This window comes from Sus scrofa, chromosome 9 (genome assembly GCF_000003025.6).
Source record: "Sus scrofa isolate TJ Tabasco breed Duroc chromosome 9, Sscrofa11.1, whole genome shotgun sequence".
In the NCBI taxonomy this organism is placed as follows: Eukaryota; Metazoa; Chordata; class Mammalia; order Artiodactyla; family Suidae; genus Sus; species Sus scrofa.
The window spans coordinates 107,355,033-107,373,156 of NC_010451.4; the positions used below are offsets into that span (position 1 = coordinate 107,355,033).

The 18,124-nt window shown below is 45.1% G+C and overlaps 1 protein-coding gene across 1 annotated transcript in view; it reads left to right on the plus strand.

The window, feature by feature from the left end:
• The window catches only part of SLC26A4 (solute carrier family 26 member 4), a 65,945-nt gene continuing 57,909 nt past the window's right edge, over positions 10,089–18,124 (plus strand). The window contains exons 1-3 of the mRNA XM_003357511.4: positions 10,089–10,809; positions 11,575–11,749; positions 13,756–13,895. Of these exons, the coding sequence (XP_003357559.1) occupies positions 11,586–11,749; positions 13,756–13,895 (304 nt within the window). The 5' untranslated portion in view covers positions 10,089–10,809; positions 11,575–11,585. The remainder of the gene's footprint in view (positions 10,810–11,574; positions 11,750–13,755; positions 13,896–18,124) is intronic.

An 18,124-nucleotide genomic window follows, 5' to 3' on the forward strand; every position in this document is an offset into this window, starting at 1 on the left:
GCATGATTCCTATTTGGATTCGTTTCTGCTGTGCCAAGACGGGAACTCCAATACAGTTTTAATAAGTAAACATTGTGGGAGTTCCCACTGTGATGCAGTCGGTTAAGGATCCAGCATTGCCACAGCTGTGGCTCGGACTCCATCCCTGGCCTGAGAACTGTCATATGCTGTGGGTGTGGGAGTGAGTGAGGGGGAGAATAAGTAAATGTTTTTAGGTTACAAAACTGACTTCTCATCTTTATATAATTAAAATACAAAAAGCTCCAAATTTGAAGAAAAATAAAAGGCTGTGTACTGAGTTTGAAAAAAAAAAAGAACCTCGTATCTTATGACTATCTCCAGAAATACTCTATGTTTGTATGGGGAGCATCTCCATTGTAGGAGGGACACCCCCCACACCCCACCCCACCCTCCAGCCCCTTGCTCTCTGCACCTTTCTCTCCTCTGCTCTGTTCCCTGAAGACTATCCTTCTGGGCCAGGCCAGCAGGCTCCTCTGCTCCCTGGCTTCTTCCAGGGGCGCTTGGACATTGGAGGAAGGGAGCCTGGGGAAGCACCTACCAGCAGGACGTCAGATGGGATGGGAGAAGCAGGGGTATTTACTGCCCAGCTCCTTCCTCCTTGGGACGGGAACTAGCAGCCCCATGCCTCCTCTGAAAACTCTGGTTCCTGTCCAACTCCGGCCACCATCTGGGTCCTGGGAACAGCTCCCTCTCCTGCCCCTTCGGGCTAGAACTACTAAGTGCTCTTTTCTCGGACTTTTAACTCCTCCCTTCAGCTAGACCCGAGGACACTGGATTTCTTGGTGTTCCTTGATTTTCCTTGAGTCTGCCCCCACTTTTGTAAACAGTCCCTTCATTAATGCTATCTCGGTGGCTTATCTTTTTCTTCCTAGGACTCTGATTAAGATCTTATGCAAATGTATGTCCCCTTCATTTACACAAATAGCATACTGCACACATTTTTTGGAACCTTGTCTTTTTTTCATCTATAATATGCTTTAGGTTTCTTTCCATGTTTATGAACATTGATCCACTTTGTTCGTATACCTTAGTATCCCATCATCTGTGGATGTTGTATTTTAAATAGTCTGTCAAAAGAGGAGAATCAGAAGCTGAAACTTAGCAGAGAGGCCATGAAGCCTGGGCTGAATCATTAAAGCAGGATTAGTAAATGCCTAGAGTTCCCCTTGTGGCACAGTGGAAACAAATCCGACTAGGAACCATGAGGTTGTGGGTTTGATTCCTGGCCTCGCTCAGTGGGTTAAGGATCCAGCACTGCCGAGAATTGCAGTGTAGGTCGCAGATGCGGCTTGGATCTGGTGTTGCTGTGGCCACAAAGCAACAGCTTTGATTTGACCCCTAGCCTGGGAACCTCCATATGCCACAGATGCGGCCCTAAAAAGACAAAAAACAGAAAACAAAAAACCCATGCTATGGTGGGAGGGGAGCTGACATTTTTAAAACCTTGGCTACTTTTAGAGGAGTTAAGAGAGTGGATTTCTGGAGTTCCCATTGTGGTTCAGAGGGTTGAGAACCTGACACAGTGTCCCTGAGGGTGTAGGTTCGACTCCTGGCCTCACTCAGAGGGTTAAGGATCAAGTATTACCATGGGTCACAGATGTAGTTCAGATCCAGCATTGCCTTAGCTGTGGCGTAGGCCTCAGCTGCAGCTCTAATTTGACCCCTAGGAACTTCCATGTGGTGCTGTTAAAAAAAAAAAAAAAAAAAAAAGGAAGAGAATGGGCTTCAAACTGCTTAGGTCCAGATTCCAGCTCAGCCAGACTGTGTGACCTTGGGCAAATGACTTAACCTTTCTGTGTATCTCATCATCTGTAAACTATTACAGGTAATAGTTATGCTCAGAAGGAGTTTAGATGGGGTTTTTTGGTTTGTTTTGTTTTGTTTTGGCTGTGCCCAAGGCATGCAGAAGTTCCTGGGCCAGGGAATGAGCCCGTGCCATGGCAGTGAGAATGCCATATCCTTAACCTGCTCTGCCTAAGGGAACTTCCAAAAGCAGTTTAGTTTTCAAATATGATAACACTGGGCAATGTGGCACATCCAGGGGGGGAAAATACCAGGAGCCTCCATCCTGGTCTCTCGCCCCCATTCTAGTCCTTTGCTTCTTTCTCTTCATTCCCTCTTGGCTTTGTCTTCCCCTCTATCTTCTCTCCTCATCCACCTGTCTTTTCCTTGATAGGCTTTCTCTCTGATGGTATTTAAGATTCATTTTTAAATGAGGAAGGAGCAGTAGAATCTAGAATTGATTATGTCGTTACTAATTTGTACTTCAATCAATGAGGTATCAATGAATTTTAAAAGCATTCTTTATAAAGCAAAGTAGCTGCCAGCCAGCCCGCCAAAAGGCAGAAACAGCCTTAGTTGATGTGCTGTTGTGTTCCATCAAAAAGGATTGCCTTGTGTGACTGTATGGTTCGATTTCTCCTCAGATCTTGCAGAGTTACCCTCACTATGGAGAACTTAACTAAATGTAAGGTATCCTTGGTACCCAAAAGGTAAAACTAATCATCACACATGTAGTAATTAGAAACAATAGAATACATTTTAAGTATCAAGATTTTTTCCCTTTACTTGTGTCATTGAAAAAAAAAAAAAAAAAAAAGCACAGCTCCCAAAACCATTTTATTTGGAGACGAGTTCTGCAAAGCATTCAAAGTATTTTCGATTTTTTTTTTTCCCCTCTCCACCTGAGTTCAGGGATTATCGGCATTTTATAGAAGAAGAAAGGCCCCTCCCCCTCCTCCTGTGACCTCTCAGGGGCTGGGTGCTGACCTTGTTTTATCTGTCTACCCTCGCTCCCTAAATGCTGGGTGGTAATTGCCACATGCTGCTGAGGACTCCCGATCTGCTATCTTCAGATCTGCCCTATGTGGATTTCAACCACACTGCCTTCCTCTTAGTTTCTTTCCTTTTTCTTTCTATGCCGCACCTGCAGCATATGCAAGTTCCGGGGTTAGGGCTCCAATCGGAGCTGCAGCTGCAGGCCTACGTCACAGCCACGGCAACACCAGACCTGAGCCCTGTCTGTGAACTACCCCGCAGCTTGAGGCCACGTCGGATCCTTTAACCCACTGGGTGAGGTGGGAGCTCCAGCCCACATCCTCACAGAGGCAATGTCGGGGGCTTAACCCACTGAGCCACAACAGGAACTTCCCTTTTCGTTTCTCAAGCACATCAAACTCCTTCCTGACTCAGAGTTTTTGCATCTGCTTTTCCCTCGTCCAGAAAGGCTGGCCTCCTTGTCATACTTAGATTTCCCATAAAATGCCACCTCCTTGGAAAGGAAGGGTCCTTCCCTGACCGTCCCCATTTAAATCCTGCCTCCCTCTCCCTCTGCTGACATTGTCCCTGCTGGTGATTCTACACATCATTCTGTTTATTTCTCTAATAGATATTATTATCATAGGATATTATCTGATGTATCTAATCATTGTCCCCCATTAGCCTCTAAGTCCTTTTATAACCAAGCAGAACACTATGGGCCTTCCCAAAACAGACTCCTTCATCCCATGTCTTCTGCTTACCTTTTATCTGTAGAAAAAGTAAGCAAAGAATACATTTAATCAGAGAAATGAGATAGCGCCACAGTCAAGGCAATGCTGGATCCTTAACCATGCCACCACAGAGACAATGTCCAATTTTCGCCACAGCAGGTACTCCCTATAGATAATACTCTGAGCCATATCCTTTGAGAGGTTCTGCAGCTATTGAAACCCCTACCAGGTGGAAGAAGTTAACTCTATGCTGCCCACGGGCAGGTAGACCCTAGACTAGTTAGAACCAAAATGTTGATGATGTTGACTCAGGATTACCTCAACACTACCGATCAGAAGGATGTCCATGAGCTGACCACACACCCCACAATCCCCCTCCTTCACCTTGTCTTTAAAAACTTTTACCTGAACATCTTCAGGGAGGTTGAGCCCTGTAAGTAATAGCTGCCTGGACTCCTTGCTCAGCGTCCTATAATAAACACTCTGTTTTCTTCACCATAATCCAATGTTGGTAGACTGGCTGTGGATTCAGTCCCTAGCCCGGGAACTTTTGTATGCCTGGAGTGGGGCCAAAAAAATAAGGAATGTGGCAGTGTTCCCTCTACTACCAGTAATATTTATTGAATTATATAAAAATGAATTTTTATTAACAATGAAAGTTGCTTTAAATGGGAATGGACTGCTGCTTAGGTTTAGAAAGCATTCCTTTGTTTAGGGATCATCTTTAAAAAGGATAAATTCTCAGCGTTCCCGTTGTGGCACAGTGGAACGAATCCTGCTAGGAACCATGAGGTTGCAGGTTGGATCCCTGGCCTCTCTCAGTGGGTTAAGGATCTGGCTTTGCCATGAGCTCTGGTGTAGGTCACAGACACGGCTCTGATCCTGAATTGCCATGGCTGTGGCATAGGCGGGCAGCTACAGCTCTGATTGGACCCCTAGCCTGGGAACCTCTATATGCCGTGGGTGCGGCCCTCAAAAAGACAAAAAAAAAAAAAAACGGATAAATTTTCATCTTTTAAAACAAAATCATTCCTACCCAATGATTTTTCAAGATCCCATCATTAAATGATCCATCAATAATTCAACAAATATTTCTCCACTATCTATTACCTTGTCCTAAGTTGCTGAAACCTTGTGTAGAGTTACAAGACAAGACTAGCAGTATAGTCTTACTTGAAATATATACACATGTGTGTATTGGAAAAATAAGGCAAGAAGGAAATAAGCAAAAAGCTGAACAGCAATTATCTCTGGGTAATGAGATAAGAAATGATTGTTATTTTCCATTTTAATATATTTTCCGACTTGTTCACTAGAGCCATATTTAATTTTTTTAATACCATAAAAGACATATGTTATTTCTGTCTTTAAGGAGCAGATTATTTTTTTTCTTTTCAGCCCCGCCCAGGGCATGGGAAAGTTCCCAGGCCAGGCCACAGCAGTGACCTGAGCCATAGCTGTGACAATGCCGGATCCTTAACCTGCTCTGCCACTAGGGAACTTCCATAGGAAGCAGATTTTGTATTGGGAGATGAGGGGATAAGTAACATAAAACAAACAAAAACAATAGAGTCGTGATAAGCTTTAATGGAAAAGAAAATAAAAATAATATGTATATACACAACGGAGTCACTTTGCTGTACAGTAGAAATTAACGCAGCATTGTAAATCAAATATACTTCATAAAATTGAAAAACAATAGAGTACAAAACTGTAGGCTTACTGAAAATTAGCCAAATCAGTTGTCTAAAGAAGAGGTCAGAAAAAGTAAGAGAAATTTAAGTTCTCTTTTTGTTTAACTATGGCAGAATTTACTACCCATTGTCTTGAGAAAATCAACAGACATAAAGAAAATAAAACTCAGGATCAGTGTTGACTTCCCCAAGGAAAATGACTTTCCCAGGCAATTGATTTCCCAGAATTTCTATTGATTACCAGTGCTAGCCTAAAAAGCTGACAGTTTTTTTCTTTGAAATATGGTTAACAGCTGGAGTTCCCGTTGTGGCTCAGTGGAAATGAATCTGACTAGCATCCAAGACACAGGTTCATTCCCACTCAGGGGTTAACAATCTGGCTTTGCCCTGAGCCTTGGTGTAGGTCGCAGATGTGGCTTGAATCTGGCATGGCTGTGGTGTAGGCTGGCAGCTACAGCTCTGATTCCACCCCTAGCCTAGGAACTTCCATGTGCAGCAGGTGCTGCCCTAAAAAGAAAAAAAAAAAAAAAAGAAAGAAAGAAAGAAAGAAAAGAAGCAGAATGTTTGGCATTGTTGCATATTTCTGTTATTTTGCAATTTTCATTAGAGACATTTTTAAGTTGGAAAAAAAAAGGAAGAATAAAGCAGGTAAAAATTGGTCCTCTAGAGCAGAAAGAGGTAGCAAGACTAATGGCTCTCAATTTAAATTAACACAGGGAGCGTTCCCACTGCAGTGCTGTTGGTTAATGATCCGGCTGGTCTCTGTGGCAATGCTAGTTCAGTTCAGTCCTCAGGTTGGCACCGTGGGTTAAGGATCTGGCATTGCCAGTGTAGCGGCTCTGGTTGTTCTTGTAGTGTGGATTAGACTCCTAACCCAGGAATGATTACTGGCCTGAGAATTTCCACATGCCACAGGTGAGGCCAAAGTAAATAAATGCATGACTTAATTAACACAGGACTCGAAAATCATTTTTTGAATGCACAGAATCTCTCAAAAGCATAGCTACACTTATAATTTTATATATATTCATATTTCATCAATCCTATTATGCCATTAATGATAAAACTTACAATTATTTTGTGAACCACGAAGAAAGAAAAAAATGCTACCAATTGGACTATAACACGCTATCATTATAAGATGGGTCCTGATATAATGGGAAAAATGTGCGTTTTAGAATTACTGAAATCGGAGTTTCCATTTGTGGCTCAGAAGGTTTACAAACCCCACTAGCATCCATGAGGATGCAGGTTCTATCCCTGGCCTCACTCATTGGGTTAAGGATCAAGCATTGCTGTGGCTGTAGAGTAGGCCAGCAGCTATAGCTCCAATTTGACCCTTGGCCCAGGAACTTCCATATGCCACAGGTGTGGTGTAAAAAGAACAAAGACAACAAAAAGAATTAGTGAAATAGAATGTACAGTTTGTGACCATTTAGTGAATGTCTGCTGTACCCACAGATATGAGGCCAGGGTTCATGCTCCTTTTGTTCATCACTGTATCATGGTCAGCACTACTAAATTCTTAATAAATCCTTGAATGAATAAATGAATGAATGAACAAATGAGTGAGGGTGCAGATCCAATAGTGGACTTTGTCTTACACTCCAAACACCTAAAGAATAAACAAGGAAAGTTTAAATCAGCATTAACTGCTAAATAAGTGCTGAAAAGTAACAATAATATTGTTAGACATTTATTTTGTTTTCTTTTGTGTTTTTTATCTTGTCTTTTGTATTTTTAGGGCCGTACCCACTGCATATGGAGGTTCCAAGGCTAGGGGTCTAATTGGAGCTGCAGCTGCCAGCTTATGCCACAGCCACAGCAATGCAGGCTCTGAGCCGCATCTGCGACCTACACCACAGCTTGTGGCAATGCCGGATCCTTAACCCACTGAGCGAGGCTAGGAATTGAACCCGAAACCTCACGGTTCCTAGTCAGATTCATTTCTGTTGTGCCATGTCTGACATTTATTTTGAAGTGACACATCTATGACTTTGGAAAGAAGTCCTGAAAATGACTACATTCTGGTAAATAAGAACCACCCACTTCTATGTGAAACAGGTGAAACTTGATTTCTACAGCCCAAATGAGTAATTTGAGGTGTTTAATATAGCAAGTAAATTGGGTGGGGAGAGCCAGCTGTTATCACTTCCTACTCTTTTCTGTTTTTAAAGGATGGCCAAATTCAGACCAGTGAGAAAAACAGTTCTATCCCTTTATAGAAACCTATAAGGGAGATGCCATTCTGTCTATGCACCATTTATTTCTTAAGGAGAAAAGGCATTTTTTTTTTTTTTTGTCTTTTTTAGGGCTGGACCCACAGCTTATGGAGGTTCCCAGGCTAGGGGTCAAATAGGAGCTGCAGCTGCCGGCCTACGCCAGAGCCACAGTAACGCAGGATCCAAGCCACTTCTGTGACCTACACCACAGTTCATGGCAATGCCAGATCCTTAACCCACTGAGCGAGGCCAGGGATCGAACCTGTGTCCTCATGGAGGGTAGTCAGATTTGTTTCTGCTGAGCCAGGGCAGGAACTCCAAAAAGGCATTTAACAGGAAAAAAAAAAAAAGCAATATATTCATCCAGGTACATGCAAATCTTACTACAGTGTAATAATTATTAAACAGAATCCTTATGTAGAAAGATGCAGTTCAAAGAAGAATTCTTTCTATTCCTCAAGAGTTTACCATTGACTCCTACTGTTATTTAATCCCTGTCCTGCGATCTCTACCAAACTCCTCACTCCTTTGAATTGCTACCACCACCAAATCATCACCAAGTTCTAATAGAAAGTGGTCCACAGAGCTGACTGGACTAGACTAAACATCTTCCAATTAGCAAGTGACAGGGGCAGAAATGCCTATCAGGATAGGATATGGATTATATTTGTATTTGTACAGAATGTCTCCAAATTAACTGAGTAAAAAATTGCGAGGGAGTCCCCTTGTGGCGCAGCAGGTTAAGGATCTGTTGCTGTCCCTGCAGCGGTCTTGGTCACTGCTGTGGTGCAGGTTGGACCCTGGCCCCTGGAACTTCCACATGCTGCAGGTACGGAAAAAAAAAGAAAGAAAGAAAGAATTGTGAATTGTCTGAGTGAGTTATTGTGGAACAAAATATGTGAGTTGATAGTGTGAAATCCTAGGCAGCTATTGACAAAGTTAAAAAAAAAATCCATATGGAAAAATATCCATGACATAGCCTTAACTGAGAAAAAAAAAAAAAAAAAGGTATATACCAAAACGCAGTGTAATTTTTTAGTTTTTAAAAAATAAATTTGAGCTATAGATCAATCTTTTTTAGAAAACTATAAATAATGATTGGAGGGGAACATCATGCTTGCCCTCAAGAAGTTTTTGTCTGGTGAAGGAGATAAGACTTGTATGTAAATAAAATTATGATACTAAGGTAGATAGTGAGAGGTATCTTAAAGGAGAGGCCCAGATAAGGTGCCAAGAGAATCCAGAGAATTAACTGGATTAATTCTGAGAGACTCAAGCATCATTCATGGATGCACCCTCGGTATGTAGATGTTCTCAAGCCAGGGATAGAACCTACGCCACAGCAGTGACCTAAGCCACAGCAGAGACACTGTGAGATCCTTAACCTGATAGGCCACCAGGGAACTCTGGGGAGACAGTATTTTAACTGGAGCTTGAAGGTATGTGTAGGGGTGTGAAGAGTGGGTACATTCAGAATCTACTTTAAAAAACTTGCCTATATTTGTAAGTAACTGAGTTTTACATCCAATAATAGTGTGCTGCTTATAAAAAACCCATGTACACTGTGTATATGGAGAGAGAGACATGCATACATTTGGTACACATAGCAATGTATTAATAAATGTACATTTGAATGATATACAGAAACTTAGAGAAACTGCAAGTTTTATTGTAGGATGTTTAGCAGCATTGCTGACCTCTTTCCCCTAGATCTCAGTAGTATTCCCCCAGTGTCACAACCAAAAATGTCCCTAGATATTGCCAGATGTCTCTGCGGGGAAGAAAGCCCTTAGTTTTGGAGTTCTCGTCATGGCTCAGTGGTTAACGAATCCTACTAGGAACCGCAAGGTTTCGGGTTTGATCCTTGGCCTTGCTCAGTGGGTTAAGGATCTGCCGTTGCTGTGAGCTGTAGTGTAGGTCGCAGATGCGGCTTGGAACCCACATTGCTGTGGCCGTGGTGTAGGCCGGTGGCTACAGCTCTGATTGGACCCCTAGCCTGGGAACCTCCATATCCCGCAGGAGTGGCTCTAGAAATGGCAAAAAGACAAAAAGAAAGAAAGAAAGAAAGCCCTTACTTTTAAGAACCACTATCTCTTGCTCTCTCTTGTATCATATGTACATATATATATGCACACACACACACACATATATATGTATATGTATACATTCTCCTCTACAGATGGATGCAAATTCTAAAGTTCATGACTTGAATTTTCTTTTTAAGTCCTTTCTTCAAGTGTTCTTAAACTTAACCATGGTCAAGCAAGCTTACTTGCTTGGGAAGATCTGTTGAAAGCTATTGATTCCTTCATCAGAAACACCACACCACATTAAATACAAATTCAGTGGATTTATACTAGAGTTCTCCTGAGAGGGTTCTATTTCCTGCTGCTTACAGAGTTGTCATGGTCTGAATTTTCCAGGCGGGTTGGTAGCTGAAGGCTAGTGCCTAGAAAGTCCATATTTTGGAGACTCTTCTGCAATTACTGATAGTCAGGAGAGAAGCTTCCTGTTTACCAAATGCTCACTCCCTTCATATTAACCCAAATTAGATGGTTTTAGCAAGATTCATCCCAGCAGAAGATGAAACACTGATGGGGTAGGATTGACACCCCCCCACACCTCCATTCACTCCTTTCTAGTTTTGATGCCTGTCTAGTCCAATTTATTCCCCCCTTGAGTGTTCAGATGAAGGAGAAGAAAAATCGAAAGAACCAAAGAAACAGTTAAGAAAGGGGACCACTTGGACACTTACTTTTGATTGTGAAGTAAAACAGGCACAGAAAAATTCGTATCTAAGATTTATGAATAAATTAAGAACTTTCTATAAACACTACTCATTGGGTACTTCTAAAGAAAGACTTCCTAGACACCCACAGCCTTTTTAAAGGAAAACTGACCACTGCTCCTTTCCTCCTCCCCACCTAGCAGGAAAGCTGTGTGTCAGTCGGTGGAGCTTCCGGATTCACACAACCTGGAGTCAAGGTCAGCTCTTCCCGAAATCGCTGACCTCCTCTTCCACGCTGAGCTCTGCTCTCCTGTAACAAGTTCCCCAGGGGCGGTTCTGCCCCTGACCTCATAGCCCATGTTAGTAACTGCGGGGGCGCGGGGGGTGAGTGAGGATTCAGGTGGCCACTGGGTGACAGCCAGTAAGATTCTCAGCCTTTCCGGTTTGGGAAGACAAAGAATTCGGGAGGGGTAGGATATTTTTCTCCCCCGGTAAGATAGGTGGAGAAAGACCGCTGCCTGTGTGTCCCTTTCTTGGACTAAGGTGTCTCTGTTGCTCCATAAATAAAACGTCTCACTGCCTTCTGCGAGAGCTATAAAGGCAGCGGAACGACAGTCCCGGGGGCATTCCGGACGGGACGCCAGCCGAAGCAGGTGAGATCGTCTCTGAAGATGCCGGGCACCGACCCCGCCCTGGCTTAACTCCCAGGGAGGCAACGCTGGTTGCAGATGGGACTACTTGGGGGGGCCGGAGGGGTGGGGACAGAGCTCCCGAGCAGGGGTCAGTACAGCCTTCTTTCTAAGAAACTAAGACCTACAAGGTAGCTAGGAAAACAGGCCGATGGGTGAGACTTGTTCTACCCGCCCAAAGTTCTGTCCCCGGGAGAGCGCGACCCGGCTGCTGGAATTTGCCTGCAGCGCGCGCGCGCGCGCTTGCGACCCGGGAAGCGTGGCCTGAGGGTCCCACGCCCGGTCCCCTCCGGGGGTGGCGTTGCTCCTTTACCAGGGGGCGCCTGGTGCTGCATCTTGGGTCCGGTGCGGGGGGAGAGAGGGGCGCTCACCGGGTCCCCTTCGCGCCCCGCACGCGCTGCGGGTCCCAGCCCGGGTTTGGGGAGATTTCAGGACGCGGACAGCGCCCTCGCTGCAGGTCTGAGGGGACTGTGTCGGGCTCCGGCAACACTTAGGGCTCTGGAGTCCAGGGCAGCAGGTGCAAGCTTGGGACTAGGAGGTCTTCTGAGGACCCCCTGCAGGCTGGCGGGGCGCGCCAGGGGGCGATGGGCCTGGGCACCTAGCGCGGCAGCGAGCGGACAGGCTCTCGGGGATCCGCTGCAACAGGTGGGGCCGGGAGACAGCTAACGGCCGGTGTTCACCTCCTCTTCTCCTCGCTCGCTCCGTCTCCTCCCTCGTCGTCGAACTCAGACTCTCAGGTCATGGCAGCACCGGGCAGCAGGTTGGAGCCGCCGCCGCTCCCAGAGTACAGCTGCAGCTACGTGGTGTCGCGGCCAGTCTACAGCGAGCTCGCCTTCCAGCAGCAGTACGAGAGGCGCCTGCAGGAGCGCAAGACGCTCCGGGAGAGCCTGGCCAAGCGTTGCAGGTAGCGGCCGCGGCGGGAGGGGCGCGGGGTGCAGTGGAGCCGGGAGTCTGGACGCGCAGACAGGCTGGCGGGCACCGCGGGGGAGCTTAGGTTGCCGCGCCGCCATGTGGAGTTCACCCGGCCTCTGCCAGCGCACGGACACTGGCTCTCGGGCCTGCCACGCGGGCTTTCCTGGTGGGAGGGTGGCTCCATCGTTCTCGGCTGGCATCGACCCTAGTCTCAGAAACTCATCTTTGGAAAGAGTGTGTCCCCGGAACCCGGTCTCCCTTCTCTTCCGAGAGCACCTGTAAGTGCGCCTTGGGGTACAGAAGGTCCCTATGGTCTTATGTTGAAGGCCAGGTTGAGGAGCGTGGGAGAGCAAGGAGCTCAACTACAAAGAGGTGGTGGATAACCCTGTCACCTGACCAAGAGTCCTTGAAAGCCCCAAGCTCAGGGGACTAGGCAGGATGCCACTTCAGAGACACGGAATGAAGGCTGGAACACAGGAGAGCGCGGAGCCCTCCAAGTTCTCCACTGTCAGGCAGTGGAACCCCCAAGAAGAACCTCCATCTGTCTCTAAAGCTACCTGTAATTAGATATTACAAGCAAAACGAGAACTGTCAGCTGCTGCTAGGTTTGCTTTCTCTTTAAAAAAATCTTTTATTGTAAAACATTTCATATACATTCAAAAGTACACATTTTTGGAGTTCCCGTCGTGGCACAGCAGAAACGAATCCGACTGGGAACCATGAGGTTGCAGGTTCGATCCCTGGCCTCGCTCAGTGGATTAAGGATCCAGCGTTGCTGTGAGCTGTGGTGCAGGTCACAGACACAGCTTGGATCTGGCATTGCTGGGGCTCTGGCATAGGCCGGCAGCAACAGCTCCGATTAGACCACTATCCTGGGAACCTCCATACGCCACGGGTGCAGCCCTAAAAAGACAAAAAAAAAAAAAAAAAAAAGTACACATTTTTTTCTGAAGCAAATCCCACATACTGTATTTTTTTGTCTGTATATATTTCAGTATATACCTTTGGAGACTCTTTCAAAAAATACAACCACAATTCCATTATCATGCACACTAATAAAATAATTGCTTAATATAAAAATTGAGTCAACAAAATTTCCAAATAGCTCATAAATATAATTTATTAGAATCAGGAGTCCAGTAGTTTTCACCACTTTTGATAAGTTTTCTTCTTTTACCTATAGGTTGTTCAATTTAAAAAACTAGGTAGTGGGAGTTCCCGTCATGGCGCAGTGGAAAATGAATCCGACTCGTAACCATGAGGATGTGGGTTCCATCCCAGCCCTTGCTCAGTGGGTTAAAGATCCAGTGTTGCCTGATCTGTGGTGTGGGTCGCAAACCTGACTGGGATCTGGTGTTACTGTGACTGTGGCATAGGCTGGCAGCTGCAGTTCCATTTCAAGACTCCTAGACTAAAAAGCAAAACAAAGAAACAAACAAAAAACACCCTGTACCTATATAGCAAGGTACAGGGTATACATTCATCATTTCAAGAGTTTTGTAAAAACTAGCTACGAGCTCCTATTGCTAAAATGTGCAGAGTTTACATTTCTTTAAAGAAAAAGACAAGAAGAAGAAGGTACCTGGGTTAGAAGTCTGAAAATTAGTATCATTTAAAGCTCCATAGAAAAAGGAAAAAATACAAAAAAAAATAAATAAAAGAAGGAAAGAAGAAAAATAAAGACTCCACATTGATCAATCTGTGGTGGCACCAGAAAATGGGTTCTTGTTAAGGAATATTTTCTCAGAGGATTAAGAAAGTGGGAGAGGGGAAGGAACACTTAATCCTCTGTTTTTTAGTACAGTGAATTTGGAAGGGTAAATAGAGTTCTTGGCAAAGACACATTAAGCACTTCGTTGTTAGTACTTTCTGGGCAATTCCTAATTCTTTTTTATAAATAGTTAAAAGTCTTAGCAGAGTTCAATTCAGAACTTTGCAATTTGCTGTGGGTTGTGACCGAGATTGGATTGTAAGTCCCATTTTCTTGCCTTTGGACAGTTGTTCAAGAAAGAGAACCCTTGGTGTGCTGAAGACTCTTCTGCCTGTCTTGGACTGGCTCCCCAAATACCGGATCAAGGAATGGCTGCTTAGTGATATCATTTCAGGAGTTAGTACCGGGCTCGTGGGGACGCTGCAAGGTAAGATGGTGGTGGCCTGGCTCCCAAGTGATGGACAAACACTGTCCCCCAGCAGCAGTGTCTAACTCTCCAGTCAATCCCTTGCATCTTCACCAAAAGCTTGTTCATGCTTCACAGCCTCCATCTTTCTTCCAGAGCCTGCCCCTTAGTGGTGAGATTCCCCTCTTTCTCTTCCTCCTAAGTTCTCAGGAACTCCTGCTGCAACTTGAGCCCCATCACACAAGCAGTAGTGGCTTCTCGGCTTTTATTGACCACAACTCACAGTAAGAAATAAGTATGACATTGTGATCTGTACACAGGCATCTCGAGTTTTATGAAATATTTACCTTCACTATGAGCAATCAACCTGATATTTTCTTCTGTCCTAGTCTATTCTGCTTGCATTTTATTTTTATTTATGCATTTATTTTTGGTTGCAGTGTGCAGTGGCTTGATGTGGGATCTCAGTTCCCAGACCAGGGATTGAACCTGGGCCACAGTGGTGAAATCACTGAGCCCTAACTACTGGACCACCAGGGAACACTTGAGCCTTATTTTTTAAAATGATGATTGTAGCCCGTTACATTATTTGACGTTTCATACATGGTCTTGACCAGTGGAATCCAAGCCATGTCTGCGACCTATGCCACAGCTCACAGCAGTGCTGGATCCTTAACCCACTGAGTGAGGCTAGAGATCAAACATGTAACCTCAAGGATACTAGTCCGGTTTGTAACCCACTGAGCCACAGCAGGAACTCCTCCCTCTACTTTTTATTTATTTATTTTTTTAAATCTCTTTAGGGCTTCACCTGAGGCATATGGAAGTCCCTAGACTAGAAGGTGAATTGGAGCTGCAACTGCAGGCCTGTGCCACAGCCACAGCAACACCAGATTTGAGCCAAAACTATGACTGACTTACTGCAGCTCATGGCAATGCCAGATGCTTAACCTGCTGAGTGGGAGCAGGGATCTAACCCTCAACCTCATGGATCCTAGTTGGGTTCATTACCACTGAGCCACAATGGGAACGCCTTCCTCTACTTTTTAAATCCATTCCCATATTTTAATCTTCTGGCAAAATGTCCCGAAATAGGTAGTATTTTTTTTAACTGCCTTTATGCCATATTTCAATGAACAACTTGGAAATCTGTTGCCTAGTTGGTGAGGAGCAAGTAGTATGGGCATTCTCTTCTGTTCCTTATTCCCACATCTTGCTTCTGCCCGTCCCTCTACTCTACAAAGTCCTTGGACCATGAATAAGGAAATCTCATTTATTTATTATAATTTAATGGAGCACCTGGTAGGTGCCAGGCACTGGGTATTCTGACATGAATAAGATGCCCCTGCTTTCAAGGCACTCCTAGTCCAATGGGGAAATAGATAACCATTCGATGGAAGGAACAAAGCAGAGGTAATGTTGCTTGGGAAGGGAGGACACTCCAGAGCACTCAACACAGCCTTAGGGGTTTGGGAATGGCTTCCTGGAGGAAGAATTGTCAGAGCTGTTTCCCTGAAGGTTAAGGCTCAGTTTGCTAAGGGATGGGTGGGGTAGGAATATGTGTAAGAGGATGGCTTGGAAATGGACTATTGCAGACGTTAGTAACAGTGGTTGAGCAATGGCGTTAGCCAAAATTTGCCTGTGGAGCTGTCAGGATTACTCAGAGCAGGCCAGGTAGATTTGCCCAGAGGAGGATGTCCTGTGGTCCCTGTGTGGAACCCCAGCCTGATCAACCATGTTTTCAGTGACAAAGGTGGAAGGGAGTGTTGGATGGGACTGTGTGGTTCATAACAAATGATGCTAAGCATTGTATGCATGGTGAACTCTAATAGCTTTGACATGGCAACCCCCTCTGGCTTCTGGGTACAGGAACTGAATAATTCATGTTTGTTTAGCTTAGTGTCTAACATGAGACTGGCATAATATAGCCCTGTAAACACTGAGTGAAGAGGATTGAAATGCATTCCCAATAATGAATCGTCTTAATTGCAAAATGGTATTTCAAGCTGTGTCTGCCAAGTGTTCATAGACAAGTGTCTTTTAAAAATTAATTTTAGTTTTAGTTTTCTTTATTAAGTATTAGACACTGCACTAAGGGCTTCGGTTAGGTATTTCACTTATTCCTCATAACAACTATTATTAGCTCCTTTTCAGTAGTTAAGAAATCTATTAAATCCTACCCAAGATCATGGAAGTGATGGAGCTGGAATTTGAACCCAGAGTCTAGTTCCTAGGATCTTAATTTATACACCATGCTGTTTCTCGCTTTATGAATGATAGGTTTTCCGAAGCATTTTCTCTCTAATGGTATCTTTGTAAGATGAATTTCTGGGAGGTTTACTAGTTCCTTCAAACATTCACTCATTATCATCATCATTCCTTCATCTAATAATATTTATAGGCCAGCCATGGGGATTCAGTGGTTTACTGACAGGCCTGGGTTCTGACCTCAAGGAGCTCATTTTGGGTAGGAGCGAGAGGAATTAAATAAATAGGCTGATAAATAGGAAAATAATTACAGATTGTGATATCTGCTATGGCAGATTAAATAGGCTTTAACAGGGATTAATTCGGAGAGGGAGTGTTTATTTTAGATAGAATGGTCAAGGAAGGCTTTCCTGAGGGGGTGGAATTGAATGGGGGTCAGGAGGATGGGAGAGGGACAGCCACCGGCCACGTATGGAGCAGAAACAAGAGTGTACCAGGCAAAGGTGCAAAGTCCCTGAGGTCACAAACAGCGTAGTATTTTCCAGGAAGGAACGGGAAGAATTCTAGCGTGGGTGGGGGAGAGGCGGGGTGGGGGAGTGGACAGAAGGAGATAAGGTTAGGCAGGACCAGCGTTAAGAGGAGGTAAATGAGTCACTCTCAGGGGGCCTTCTTAAATAATGTCCCCCAGGCACTTCAGTTGCCTCACCCTAACCCCAGCCCCAAGGGTAGACATTTTCAGCTTGAAGCAGATCAAGCAGGAGACAGACACCCCTGCACGGGTCTGAATTATATTTTGGAGCAGAAATCACTGATGATATATGGATGGATGGGGTATGGCTGAGGAGGTTGGGGATGGAAAGCTAAGCCTGTCCTTTTGGATATGCTAAATGTGAGATGCCAGATATGGAGCCGGAGTAACTGGAGGTGTGGCGGTCCTTGGGGAGGGCGGGCTAGACCCAAAAGTCAGGAAAGCATCATTCTGGAGGTGATGTTTAGAGGAATGGAAATGCATGAAACTACCTAGGGAGAAAGCGCAGAGGGTGAGGGGACCTGAAAGGGGGATGGAGGGTGGGAGATGAGGAGTCTCCACAAAGAAACAGGAGAGGGGGCTCAGGAAGTCAGAAAAAAATAGCTGAGGAATGTGGGGTCAGAAGCCAAAAGAGGGGAGTTCTCACTCACTCTTTTTCTTTTTCAAGGATAGAGGGGTCAGTAGGGTGGAATGTTCTTGGGGGAGAGTATGATGTAAGAAGATTTGCCAAGAAGCAGGGTAGAGAAATGGCTGTAACCAGAGGCATAGGGGAGTAACAAGAAGCTTTGTTTTTCTTTCAGTGTAGGAGGTACTAGAACATAGTTGTAACCCAGTAGAAATGACCCAGCAGAAAGAAAGAGATCCGTGGTCTAAGAGGTAGAGAAGAGGAGTTCCCGTCGTGGCGCAGTGGTTAACGAATCCGACTAAGAACCATGAGGTTGCGGGTTCGGTCGCTGGCCTTGCTCAGTGGATTAAGGATCTGGTGTTGCCATGAGCTGTGGTGTAGGTCACAGATGTGACTCAGATCCTGTGTTGCTGTGGCTGTGCCATACGCCGTAGCTGTAGCTCCGATTCGACCCCTAGCCTGGGAACTTCCATATGCCATGGGAGTAGCCCTAAAAAAGCCAAAAAAAAAAAGGGGGGGGGGAGGGCTGCTCAAAGCCAGGAGGGATATTTCCTCCATTTTTCAAAGTGGGTGAGGACAGAACTGTGCGGAGGCAGAGAGATCTGAAATTGTGTAAAAAGCCAGTTTAGGGCGTCTCATGGATTCCATGTTTCGGATGACATCTAAGGTTCATCTCCTAATTGCATTCATGTAGACAAGGGGGGGTGGCGAGTTTGAGGGAAGCAGGGGAAGTCTGAGTAGCCGTCTCAGAGAGAGGATAAGCACACTTCCTGAGGAAAGAGAATTGAATTGCTTGGAGTTCCCGCTGTGGTGCAATGGGATCAGCAGTGGAGCCCTGGGATGCAGGTCCGATCCCTGGCCCGGCATGGTGGGTTAAGGATCCAGCAT